The 13,674-nt window shown below is 44.3% G+C and overlaps 1 protein-coding gene across 3 annotated transcripts in view; it reads right to left on the bottom strand.

The window, feature by feature from the left end:
- Positions 1-13,674, bottom strand: part of arfgef3 (ARFGEF family member 3) — a 43,276-nt gene that overhangs the window by 10,781 nt on the left and 18,821 nt on the right. For 2 of the 3 annotated variants that reach the window (XM_029685282.2, XM_065002545.1), the window contains exons 13-29: positions 13,485-13,651; positions 13,110-13,275; positions 12,850-12,957; positions 6,914-7,129; positions 6,356-6,466; positions 5,940-6,090; positions 5,441-5,728; positions 3,832-3,965; positions 3,561-3,706; positions 2,999-3,178; positions 2,782-2,923; positions 2,390-2,512; positions 2,111-2,214; positions 1,643-1,916; positions 1,311-1,487; positions 876-990; positions 680-782 (exon numbers count right to left, since the gene is read on the bottom strand). In XM_029685282.2, coding sequence (XP_029541142.1) covers positions 680-782; positions 876-990; positions 1,311-1,487; positions 1,643-1,916; positions 2,111-2,214; positions 2,390-2,512; positions 2,782-2,923; positions 2,999-3,178; positions 3,561-3,706; positions 3,832-3,965; positions 5,441-5,728; positions 5,940-6,090; positions 6,356-6,466; positions 6,914-7,129; positions 12,850-12,957; positions 13,110-13,275; positions 13,485-13,651 — 2,705 coding nt within the window. The remainder of the gene's footprint in view (positions 1-679; positions 783-875; positions 991-1,310; positions 1,488-1,642; positions 1,917-2,110; positions 2,215-2,389; positions 2,513-2,781; positions 2,924-2,998; positions 3,179-3,560; positions 3,707-3,831; positions 3,966-5,440; positions 5,729-5,939; positions 6,091-6,355; positions 6,467-6,913; positions 7,130-12,849; positions 12,958-13,109; positions 13,276-13,484; positions 13,652-13,674) is intronic. The other variant, XM_065002546.1, reaches the window with a different exon arrangement.

Here is a 13,674-nt window from a genome sequence, read left to right as displayed (position 1 = left end):
CAAGCACTGTCTGGGAGTGGTCTGAGTGGGGAGAGGAAATGGATAACTAGCTGTTATTGGCAGAGGTTTGGAACTCTTTCTTGTTTGTTCTATTAAATAATTCACCATCTGGTGTTGTAATTTTGACTGCACTGGGCCTCTAAACGAGGTGATTTTGTGTCCTATTATTGTAATTTGTTCATGGCATTAATATCACCTCATGAGATCATTACCAGGGAAAGCTTTTTACATCATTTTCTAAACGGGTGTTGATTATTCCACTGGCCTCAACCCTGAAGAAGGCACAGCGTTGACGAAACGTTGATTAGGTTTACCCATTCAATTGTTGGGAGCATATAGAGTGTGTGGCTTGATTTTTATACGGTTTATATCACTGGTCTAAAATAACAACAATGGAAAAATTTGAGAGGAAGTTTGCACCTTTAATTATTTTTAGATTAAACACCATTGACACAGGGGATGGCAGGGGGTTCTGCCTACAGGGAGTACAGCTACGACTGGAAGTTACTTTTCGTAGCAGGTTAGTAGCATTTTCAGGTAGCATTTTCATTCACCCTAACCCTTTTCCTAACCTTAAATCTCCTAACCTCCCACGTGAATTATCCTAACCTGCTACGAAAAAGTCAATTTGTAGCTACACTACCTCTAGTCAGAACCATGGCACAGCCCAGGTATTTACCTTGACAGGCTCCAGGGTGGCAGAGAAGGCATCCTGCAGGGCACAGCATGCCAGACGCCACATCTCCTCAGTGAAGACTGGGCCTACCGTCACCAACACGTACCTGCCACAGGAAGAGACAAACACCTGTCATCTACAGCTCAGTCATACACACACACAGAATGTGTGAGCGTGCACAGCGCAAGTGCATGGTCACCTGATGCAGGAGCAGCCCACTCTAGAGATCGTCTCAGCAGGTTCAGCCACACAGGCCACCAGCAGCTTGAAGAGGTCTTTTAGCATCAGGTTGATCAGATGCTCATAGCCAATATCTACAGGAGGACAGAGATATGAAGGATACGGACAGAGGGACAACCAGGATCTGGGGGCGTATCAGGGATCTCAGAATAGGAGTCAGGATCAAGTTTTCCTTGCCCATGTAGAAATGTTCAATGTGATCTAAAAGGCAAAACTGATCCTAAATCAGCACTCATACTCTGAGACCCTGGATACATACGGCCCCTGGGCTACATAAGTTTCACAAAGACCTATTTTGTCTGTTTAACTGCCTAAGTGCACTTCCAGCTCTGCTGACAGCTTTGTGTACACTATGTTTGACCACCACTCAGGAGTCATTCCATGGCCACTGTACCTGAGTGGATGAAGCTTTGAATGTGCTCCACTACCAGCTCACAGCACAACCCAATGGCGTGCTTGAAGTTGGCTGCGGCTATGTCCCAGTACGCATGGTCGCCATGGCTACGCTGGAGCCAGAGTGACATCACAGGAAGAAGAAGCTGGATCACAGAGAATATGGCAAAGCCCGGTCCTATGGAGGTGGGGGGAAAAAACAGTTTTCATGTAGGCTACATTCATAATGACTATGTTTATCTTATACAATTATCACCCAGACCATGTAAACCAAACTCTAGTGGAGAGTGTTGAATCTGATCTGTCCTTTGGTGTTATGGTATCACTTCTAACCTGGCAAGTTGGTGAGCGCTCTGAGAAGTTCAAACAGCAGTTCCAGGGTGGGGGGCTGGTGCTGCCGGGGGCAGTTCGATACCGCTGCAGTCAGCTGCTCCAGCAGCAGGATCCAAACCTGGATCAAGCCTGTGTCATCGTCAAACTCAGCCAGGACGCAGTCCATGCCATCCTCACTGCTGACAGACTTCTCCTGGGCCCTCATGGGCAGGCTGGCCAGCCGGGCTCCCAGGAACACTGGCTTGGAAGGCATCTTGTAGATTTTGGCAAGCAGCTGCAGAAGAAAACCTCATCATACAGTGTGGATACACTAAACGTAGATGGAACGTTCTTCCTTTAGCAGGTTGTGTGACCTTTTCTTTATCTATTTTAATAGACTTTCTGGAAGCCTGTCTGATAAAAGAACTCATTTTCGTGTGACGCCCATTGAAAATAGCTAAGATGACCCATGGGCCAGTGTTTTCCTACCTGAGAGCACTTCCTCAGGTAGTCCAGAGCAGGGAGGCACAGGTCTGTAGAACTGTAGCCAGTGGCATTGACACAGTCCCCAATCTCCTTATAGTCCACTTCTCCTGGGAACAAGGCCAACACACTCACTGATGGCAATCAGAGTAATCAATTCCATTATTTCTTACCAAATAACATGAACATTCAATGTCTCTACCTAAAAATGTGACGATCATGACAGTAGTATTACACATCCACAGAAAAATAAAATGGTATAATCATCTCATTTACCTGACTTACCTAAACCTTTGACAAACTTCATAAGGCACATGATGTAGTCAGTTGCTGCGTTGGCGAAGACCTGAATGTTGTCGGTGTTGATAAATGCTTCAAAGACATCAAACACAGGTGCCTGAGACTTCCCTGCATTACAGACGGAGCAGAAAATAACCTCAATAAAAAAACAGCAATATACAGGAATCTCCTTCGAGAGAGGAGACGAGGCTCTGTGCCAACATACAGTTTCTCCTGCTGAGACTCTCTCTCATAAGCCATCATTACAGACAACCCAAAGAAACAGAATGCATGTGAATACAATAGAAATACTGTAGCCGGGCAGTACCTGAGGGAATACAATAACACATAGAAACATTGAAATGTAACAAACTCAAAGACTAGGCTGTCATACATACCCATGGAATATTCTCCTATCAGGTAGTCTTTCAGGTCTGGCTTGTTCCCATGCACAGTCCTCAGGGCACTGAATAGAGGTCTCCAGCCAGACTGGATCTGAGGGGAACACATCTCTACCAGCTCCCCTATGGACGTGACCACCTGAGGGACAAACAATAGGACGTTTCAACTACCGGGTCAACTAATTATAAGAGGTGTGTGTGTGGGACAACTCACCTGGTCCTGCACGTCCTCGTCACACAGCTCCAGCTGCATGATGTGCTCGAAGGGTCTGAAGAGCGCCTCGTTAAAGTGGAAGTGGGGAAGCTCTGCCCAGCTGGTCAGCACCTCCATCAGAACATCATGGATGAAGGACACAGCCTTTTGGGATACATGACGCTCTTTGTGGCAGGCAGCCTAGGAGGAGACAGAGAGAAACAGTAACGAGAACAATGCCCAATGGGCAAAAACTGGTAGAATCAACGCTGTTCCCATGTCATTTCAACAACAAAAAATCTATATGTAAATGACATTGAATCAACTTGGAAAACTAAGGGAATTTCATATTTTCTCACCAAACTAAATCCAACGGCCGCATGAAATGTTTGTTGATTTCACGTTAGTTCACGAACGTAAATCAAAACTAGATGTTGAACTGATGTCTGTGCCCAGTGGGTATAGGCCTAATATAACCTGCAGAAAGGGTGAACCTATTAGGCTATACCATATTAGTGATCTTGGAGGAGAGGACATCAGCAAAGGAGGCTACACAGTTGAGACGCATTCCCTGTGCTCCTACCTCCACCAGGTGTGGTGCCACTATGCTCCAGGCCCTCATCATGTGCAGCAGGGGTCTGGTCTTATTCCTCACGATCCGCAGCATGGCCTCCCCCAGACGGAACAGATGCAGGGCGCTACGCCTGTCCATGGTGGACTTGGCCTCTCCTAAAAACACACAGGCAACATTGATGACCTTTGGGACTGTTCTGTTGGTTCTATTCTACTGGGCAAATTTGACCCAGGGTTTTTATCTAAGTCTATTGGGGATAAGCATGTGCTGTGTTTGGTACCTGGCATGGCTAAGGAGTAGTCTCCTGTCTCAGTGACTGAGTCAAAGAGCTGGGACTGAGATGCTCTCCTCAGCTGGTGCAGGAAACCCACCAGGCTAACCATGTTCAGTTTACTGACAGAGTCCTCAAATAACCTGCAAAAAAGGTCATACAGTGGAATCCAAATTATTGCCACTATATTCTTCAAACAGCAGAAAGGAATCACCACAAGCCAATTAGAAAGCTGTGGGACTAGTAGGAGAGTGAAACATCTGCCAGATAAGTGTTTTTATTATTTTCTCTAAAAGCGGCCTAGTGCTTATGTAGTTATATAAGCACTGCAGGCAGGGCCGGATTAATGCAGGGACTCAAGCCCGTAGGGGGCCCAAGAGTCCCCCAAAAAAGAGATAAATAAAATGGTTTATTTTTTTTTACCGGGGACTAAGTTTTATCACAGGCACATACAGGTAACTTCCAAAACACTTAAAATGTCTTAAAAGGGTGTTGGGCCACCACGAGCCAGAACAGCTTCAAAGTGCCTTGGCATAGATTCTACAAGAGGACCTAAACCATGGCAGGAAAATGCACCCCACACATAACATACTGTATACTTTATATTCCTCATTTACTCAAGTGTTTCCTTTATTTTGGAAGTTACCGGTATGCCTACAGTGGGGAAGGTCGCAAGTTGTGCTGCATGCAGCGCTAAATATAGGACAGTCTGTTGTGTTGTGGCCATAGACATTTAATCCATTGAAGATTTTTGGAACATCTAACCCTGGCAATTTGACTGTTAAACTCATGGATACACTAGCAATGGCTGCCAGAACTGACTTTAATGGGAGCTGCCATCTATGGATTATATTTATATGGTTGGTTGCGGCTATTAGTTTGCCTTTTGCAAATTTCAAAATACAATTGCGAGAAACACATACAGTTTGAAAAGTAAATGCCTACCGCTGAAAAGAGAAGACTAATCTTTCTGTAGAACCAATATCATTTTTTTTCTTTCTCAACTCCCAACTTTCAGCAGCACTGTTTTTCAAAGTAGTTTATCATGAGATATGCTATGGCCTTGACGAGACCATCACCGGTGAGTAGCCTACAGCTTCATCTTCTTCATTAGGTGTCACACTGACACTGGAAAGGGTATTTAGTCGCTTACGGTACCCTATAATACACAGTTTATATTTCCTCAGAATATTGTACAAATCTGTGTGTCGCTTCATGATGATTTCTTAATCTGGCCCTGACTGCAGACTATAATTTATCCATGTGTAATTGGCCTATGTTCAGAAGAGAACGTGCTGCATGACCATGTGACTTTTAATTTGTACAATCAAGAGTACCAAATCACATACTGGTCTGGGTCGAATACAGTCAAATACTTTAATGTACTTGAGCGGTGCTTGATCCACACTGCCACCAGGTGGCCATTTAACATGGGCTGCTGTTTCTTTCACCGACTTTAAATGACAACTTTTGTATTTCAGCCTAGTCAGTCAACAAAAACTATATTGTTTGTTTCATATTGCTATTCAGGCATGAAAGTCAATGAAAAAGAGAGCGAGAGGAGAATATGAAACTTTAGTATGCTATTCAGACAGTTCTGTAGCCTATACTGCAGTACCTGTCTGCCTGTGTAGATAGGGTGCAGACGGCCTTGGATGCGCTGGTCCCAGTCATCAGGCTACGGTCCAGGCCTTTCCCCCCCCTACCCTCCCTTAGCAGCTCCTGGATGGACTGGGGCTGGATGACCGGCTGGCTGCTGTGGGCCAGATCTCTGTCCGGACTAGGCTCGCCACACAAATCCAGCCCCAGGTCTACAGCCTGCTGGGCCTGGGTGATGGTCATGGTGGCCTGGGAGCTGCCGTCGCTGAAGTGGCTGTGCTCCAGAGAGCTGACATATTCGCTCACCCTGGATAGACAGAGACCAGTACGCTACTGTATTGTTCAGTGTGTCGTTACAGATGAGAGTTCACATTATAGATGAGTGTTAGTAACCTGTGGCTGCAACTGTACCGAGAATCCAATGTAATATGCTATCATGCATTTTTCTCAGTGGTTATGGAGAGGGTTGTGACTTTGATCTCTGCATCGCCTGCCCTGCCACAGCTTGGCTGTATTACCTGAAGACATGGGGCCAGCAGTCCTGGTTGTGGCTGCCCATCTCCAGGCCCACGTTGAGGATGGCCTCCATGCAGAGCACATGGGCCGTGTGCAGCCGCACCCCCTGAGGACGTCCCATCTGCTCAAGCTTCTGCTCCACACGCTGCTTGACTGGGAACACACACACCACCCAACAGACACAGGATCAGAACAGATCCCAGCACTCTAGCTAGCACCGTATCAAAAACTAAAATGTGACCATGTAAATATGGAATCTTTTCTGAAAGGGATTCTTTATCCTCTACGTGTCTTGCACAGTAATGACAAATGAAATGTCATCTTTGGTGTATACACTAGTTTTATAGTACGGTATGTGTGTTTGAAAAAGGCAATTGAATCCCTGTGTACAGTATGTTATGTGGGGTGCTGTAAGTACCTTGTGTGATGGCATCTCCAGACTCGCCCACCTCCCTCTCCTCCTTCTCCTCCTGCACACACGAGGCTGCCGCCATCTGGGCCAGAGCCGAGGCACAATTGGCAGCCACACCTAGATAACGCAAGAATATTCATATTCATTAGAGCTGATGGTAATCAAAGACAAGCTGGGCTGAGAGGGCCTACGGCACCAGTCACAGAGCGCCAGGCCAATACTTTATCATCATATGGTCCTGATTCATATATGTTTTCAGGGACATTTCAATAGCTACACAAATAGACCTATGAAGTATTCAGATATTGTTCAAAATCTAAGCAAAACCTTTGCTTGAGTTTGATTCTCTCAAAACGTGATGTTTTTGTACTTATGTCTTTGTGGACACACATCTAAACCAGACCTGGAATCAAATCGTTTTCTTTCAAATACTTTGAGCCTTTGACCCAGCCAGCCTCTGATCTAAACACACTAGCTAGTGGGTTAACTAAACACTTCCTGTTGAAGATTATATTCAGTCAGGCAGGCCTTATCTACGGTCACCATGATGTTGGGTCCTGTTACCTAGAGCACAGCTGAGTCCGGCTGCCTTGCGTAGTCCATCCAGGCTGAGACAGATGGTGTCTCTCTCCCTCTGGCTCTGCTCCTTCAGCCCCTCAGCCCCCAGCATGAAGGCCAGGCCCTTGGAGCTGCCCGCCATGCGCCCCGTCAGTGGGGTGGACAGGGTGTCCATCAGGTTCTTCCAGCAGCCCATCAGGATGTAGCGAGCAAACACCATGCCTGAAATAATATGAATGAATGTTGAGTGAGTGAGTGAGCCAGACACTTATCTGTGCATTGACCAAGACAATATGTATGAAACAGGGTCAAATGGGGGTTGGGTCAGACCCTTAAAGCTAGAATCTGCAGCTGAAAGGGTCACCCTGCCTCTGTTTTGGTAAAAAAATAAAATAAAACAGATGGGCCTGTAGAAATGTAACCATTCTCAAATTCATAGACAGAGCTAGGATCCAAGGACTGACCATCCACAATATAAAATAATTATAGTTTAAAACTTATTAGGGATAGGGGGCAGTATTTTCACATCCGGAAGAAAAGCGTGCGCAAAGTAAACTGCTTGTTACTCAGGCCCAGAAGATAGGATATGCATATAATGGGTAGTTGTGGATAGAAAACATTCTAAAGTTTCTAAAACTGCTAAAATGATGTCTGTGAGTATAACAGAACTGATTTGGCAGGCGAAACCGAGGACCATCCATCCAGGGTGGAAAAAAATTGTCATAGTATTTCCCAATGGTTTTCTATGGGAAGCCCTATTTAATAGGAACTTGGTTGCAGTTCATATGGCTTCCACTAGATGTCAACAGTATTTAGAAATTGTTATATTTTTTTATTTTGAGAAATGAAGTAGTATGGCTTTATTAACAAACATTGGAGTACATTTTTTAAAATTTTGGGTTCTGATGAGGTGACAGTTGAAGTAAGCTCATTTATGAGTTGCATTCAATAATCAAATGGGTGTACAGTGCATTCTGAAAGTATTCAGATCCCTTCACTTCTTCCACATTTCATTACGTTACAGCCGTATACTAAAATTGATTTAATACATTTTTTTTTAGATTTGCAAAAAATAAATAAAAAACAAACGGTTTTTGCTTTGTCATTATGGGGTATTGTGTGTAGATTGAAAAACAACAATTCAATCCATTTTAGATTAAGGCTGTAACGTAACAGTGTGGAAAAAGTCTAGGGGTCTGAATACTTTCCCAATGCAATGTACAGTACCAATCAAAAGTTTGGACACCTACTCATTCAAGGGTTTTTATTTATTTTTACTATTTTCTACATTGTAGAATAATAGTGAAGACAAACTATGAAATAACACATATGGAATCATGTAGTAACTCAGAAAAGTTTTAAACAAATCTAAATATATTTGAGATTCTTCAAAGTAGCAACACTTTGCCTAGATGACAGCTTTGCACACTCTTTGTATTATCTCAACCAGCTTCATGAGGTAGTCACCTGGAATCAAATCAAATTGTATTTGTCACATACACATGGTTAGCAGATGTTAATGCGAGTGTAGCGAAATAAGTAATCTAACCTAACAATTTCACTACCTTATACACACAAGTGTAAAGGAATGAATAAGAATATGTACATAAAAATATATGAATGAGCGATGGCCGAACGGCATAGGCAAGATGCAGAATGCATTTCAATTAACAGGCGTGCCTTGTTAAAAGTTAATTTGTGGAATATCTTTCCTCAATGCGTTTGAGCCAATCAGTTGTGTTGTGACAAGGTAGGGGTGGTATACAGAAGATATCCCTATTTGGTAAAAGACCAAGTCCATATTATGTCAAGAACAGCTCAAATAAGCAAAGAGAAACGACAGTCCATCATTACTTTAAGACCTGAAGGTCGGAAAATTTCAAGAACTTTGAAAGTTTCTTCAAGCACAGTCGCAAAAACGATCAAGCTCTATGATTAAACTGGCTCATGAGGACCGCCACAGGAAAGGAAGCCCCAGAGTTACCTCTGCTGCAGAGTCCATTAGTTAACTGCACCTGAGATTGCAGCCCAAATAAATGCTTCAGAGTTCAAGTAACAGACATCAACATCAACTGTTCAGAGGAGACTGCATGAATATCAGGCCTTCATGGTCAAATTGCTGAAAATAAACCACTACTAAAAGGACACCAATAAGAAGAAGAGACTTGCTTGGCCCAAGAAACACAAGCGCTGGACATTAGACCGGTGGAAATCTGCCCTTTGGTCTGGTGTCCAAATGTGAGATTTTTGGTTCCAACCGCCGCAGAGTAGGTGAACGGATGATCTCCGCATGTGTGGTTCCCACCGTGAAGCATGGAACAGATGGTGTGTTGGTGCTTTGCTGGTGACACTGTCAGTGATTTATTTAGAATTCAAGACACACTTAACCAGCATGGATCCACAGCATTCTGCAACGATACGCCAACCAATCTGGTTTGGGCTTAGTGGGAAGGTAATTTGTTTTTCAACAGGACAATGACCTAAAACACACCTCCAGGCTGTGTAAGGGCTATTTGACCAATGAGAGTGATGCCTCTGAGTGCTGCATCAGATGTCTTGGCCTCCACAATCACCTGACCTCAACCCAATTGAGATGGCTAGGGCTGAGTTGGACCACAGAGTGAAGGAAAAGCAGCCAGCAAGCTCTCAGCATGTGAGAATTCCTTCAAGACTGTTGGAAAAGCCTTCCTCATGAAGCTGGTTGAGAGAATACCAAGAGTGTTCAAAGCTGTCATCAAGGCAATGGGTGGCTACTTTGAAGAATCTAAAATATATTTTGATTTGTTGAACACTTTTTTGGTTACAACATGAAACCATGTGTTATTTCATAGTTTTGATGTCGTCAGTATTATTCCGCAATGTAGAAAATAGTAAAAATAAAGAAAAACCCTTGAATGAGTAGGTGTGTCCAAACTTTAGACTGGTACTGTACAGTTGTGGACAAAAGTTTTGAGAATGACACAAATATACATTTTCAAAGTCTGCTGCCTCAGTTTGTATGATGGCAATTGGCATATACTCCAGAATGTTATGAAGAGTGATCAGATGAATTGCAAAGTCCCTCTTTGCCATGCAAATTAACTGAATAACAAAAAAAAACATTTCAGCCCTGCCACAAAAAGACCAGCTGACATCATGTCAGTGATTCTCTCGTTAACACAGGTGTGAGTGTTGATGAGGACAAGGCGGGAGATCACTCTGTCATGCTGATTGCATTCGAATAACAGACTGGAAGCTTTAAAAGGAGGGTGGTGCTTGGAATCATTGTTCTTCCTCTGTCAATCATGGTTACCTGCAAGGAAACACGTGCCGTCATCATTGCTTTGCACAAAAAGGGCTTCACAGGAAAGGATATTGCTGCCAGTAAGATTGCACCTAAATCAACCATTTATCAGATCATCAAGAACTTCAAGGAGAGCGGTTCAATTGTTGTGAAGAAGGCTTCAAGGCGCCCAAGAAAGTCCAACAAGCACCAGGACTGTCTCCTAAAGTTGATTCAGTTGCGGGATCGGGGCACCACCAGTACAGAGCTTGCTCAGGAATGGCAGCAGGCAGGTGTGAGGCGAAGACTTTTGGAGGATGGCATGGTGTCAAGAAGGGCAGTAAAGAAGCCACTTTTCTCCAGGAAAAACATCAGGGACAGACTGATATTCTGCAAAAGGTACAGCAATTGGACTGCTGAGGACTGGGGTAAAGTCATTTTCTCTGATGAATCCCCTTTCCGATTGTTTGGGGCATCCGGACAAAAAGCTTGTCCAGAGGAGACAAGGTGAACGCTACCATCAGTCCTGTGTCATGCCAACAGTAAAGCATCCTGAGACCATTCATGTGTGGGGTTGCTTCTCAGCCAAGGGAGTGGGCTCACTCACAATTTTGCCTAAGAACACAGCCATGAATAAAGAATGCTACCAACACATCCTCCCAGAGCAACTTCTCCCAACCACCCAGGAACAGTTTGGTGACGAACAATGCCTTTTCCAGCATGATGGAGCACCTTGACATAAGGCAAAAGTGATAACTAAGTGGCTCGGGGAACAAAATATCAATATTTTGGGTCCATGGCCAGGAAACTCCCCAGACTTTAATCCCATTGAGAACTTGTGGTCAATCCTCAAGAGGCGGGTGGACAAGCAAAAACCCACAAATTCTGACAAACTCCAAGCATTGATTATGCAAGAATGGGCTGTCATCAGTCAGGATGTAGCCCAGAAGTTAATTGACAGCATGCCAGGGCGGATTGCAGAGGTCTTGAAAAAGAAGAGTCAACACTGCAAATATTGACTCTTTGCATCAACTTCGTGTAATTGTCAATAAAAGCCTTTGACACTTATGAAATGCTTGTAAATATACTTCAGTATTCCAGAGTAACATCTGACAAAAATATCTAAAGACACTGAAGCAGAAAACTTTGAAAATGAATATGTGTCATTCTCAAAACTTTTGGCCACAACTGCATATCATTAATATAAAGTAAATAATGTGTGTAGCAACTAAGGATAGAGAGCATAAGTAGTACAGCTGTGTAGACTATTGATCAGGAACTAAGCATAATACAGTATGAAGGAAGGTTGAGTAAGTCAGACCGTCATCTTTGTATTGACCAAGACCTATGCTACAGCACAATGGGGTTGAGTCAGACTCTTAAAACTGTACACAGTACATCCACATGTGTATTGACCAAGACCTATGCTACAGCACAATGGGGTTGAGTCAGACTCTTAAAACTGTACACAGTACATCCACATGTGTATTGACCAAGACCTATGCTACAGCACAATGGGGTTGAGTCAGACTCTTAAAACTGTACACAGTACATCCACATGTGTATTGACCAAGACCTATGCTACAGCACAATGGGGTTGAGTCAGACTCTTAAAACTGTACACAGTACATCCACATGTGTTTTGACAAAGACCCCATGCCTGTAAAAGCACCAATGGGAGTTAAGTCAGAACCTACACTACACCTATCTGTGTATTGATTCAGCAGCTCTGTAATGTGATGTGGCCTTATTTGCTGAGAGGCAGTGAACAAGTTCGAATCCCCGAGCTGACAAGGTACAAATCTGCCGTTCTGCCCCTGAACAGGCAGTTAACCCACTATTCCTAGCCCGTCATTGAAAATAAGAATTTGTTCTTAACTGACTTGCCTAGTAAAATAAAGGTACTTTTTTTTTTTTTTAAACAGACAGGCAGTAAACAACAGTCCCGTTAGACACCTTGAGAGATTTAAGCGCTATAAAAGGCACTCTGTGTGACAATAACATTTCATAATAACTGACAACGGTCCCTTTTCTCCGTTCCATGTTAATATAGTCGTCCCTGTTGATTATGTGTACATAGCTAGCTTATTACATGAAAGCTTTAAAAGCCTAATGGGCAACTCAGCCGCGGTTGCCATGGTAACGAGGTTGCTCAAGTGCATCTTTTGTTCTCAGTGGTAATAAAAGAGGTAGGCAGATGCTGGCAGCTCTCCATTCCCTCTCCTGTGAGGGACACAAGGAGAACAATATATTTCTCTCTCCATGTAGAGTACAGCATCTAGGCCAGCGTTTCCCAAACTTGCTCCTCGTGACCCCAAGGGGTGCACGTTTTGGTTTTTGCCCTAACACGCCACAGCTATTTCAACTTATCAAAGTTTGATGATTATTTGAATCAGCTGTGTAGTGCACCCCTTGGAATCTCGAGGACCCGAGTTTGGGAAACCCTGATCTAGGCACATATATGCAACCCCAGAGACCAGGGTTAAGTCCCTGTCTCCACCCTTCCCACTTTGTCTCCTCCTAATCTATCTCCCCCGATGTTTGAATAAAGCAAAAAAATACACACTACAATATGCCTAAATATCAAAGCAAAATATAGTCAAAAACTGCCTTGTCTAAGCGACTCAGAAAGGACAGCTGGGGGTACCTGGTGGTGTCAGTACCTGGGGGGTGTCAGTACCTGCCATGAGGGTGTCACTGCCACTCTTGTCACAGCTGAAGGGGGACTGTGTGTTGGCCTTACGGATCAGCTGACCTCCGATGGCACTACTGCCCAGACCATCGATGTCTGACCAGAGACAGACAGAGAGAGGACACAACGTGATGAGTCGTCATAATACACTTCAAAGACCCAAAGGAGAATTATGTTAATACTTTTATGTTGACATATAAAGAATCCTCATGAATAAAACAGTGTGGGAGAGCTGTGTCCCATCCTACCAGTTAGCATGGTGATGAGGGGTAAGGAGTGTTCCTCTGGTGAGCCCCAGTAGCCAGCCTCCCCCAGCAAGTTCCGGTCCAGAACCTGGAGGTAGAGCTCCTCGATCCAGGCCTGAGACAGCACCACCAGCACCCCACTGCTCTGGATGAGACGAACAAACTCTTTCTGCAGCAGGAGAGAGAATTCAATGGGGGATACCATGAGGCCTGGTGGGATCGCTTTAAAATATATAAACCGCATCAACAAAATAATTGGCTACAGAACTATATCGTGTTCAGCTGAACACAACACTTGTCTTCAGGCTTCCTCTCTACCATACACAGGGGATGTCAGCTTTAGTGCGCCAACACATTGACTCTACAACCACCACTCACCAGGCTGACCAGTACAGGCATGGGCCTCCTGCGGTAGTAGTCCTGGCAGCAGAGTTTGAGGCTGAGGAGCAAGGCGTAGTAGGAGACCAGGTAAAGGCCGTCAGCGTTCATCAGGGCCTGACAGTTCAGGTTCTCACTGCCCTCATAGCCTGGTGAATGGATGCCACCTGGGAGAGAGGGTCGGATACAG

This window comes from Oncorhynchus nerka, linkage group LG16 (assembly GCF_034236695.1).
Source record: "Oncorhynchus nerka isolate Pitt River linkage group LG16, Oner_Uvic_2.0, whole genome shotgun sequence".
Classification (NCBI taxonomy): Eukaryota; Metazoa; Chordata; class Actinopteri; order Salmoniformes; family Salmonidae; genus Oncorhynchus; species Oncorhynchus nerka.
The sequence above is the reverse complement of the archived record's forward strand: the minus strand, read 5'-3'. Positions and strand labels throughout refer to the sequence as shown.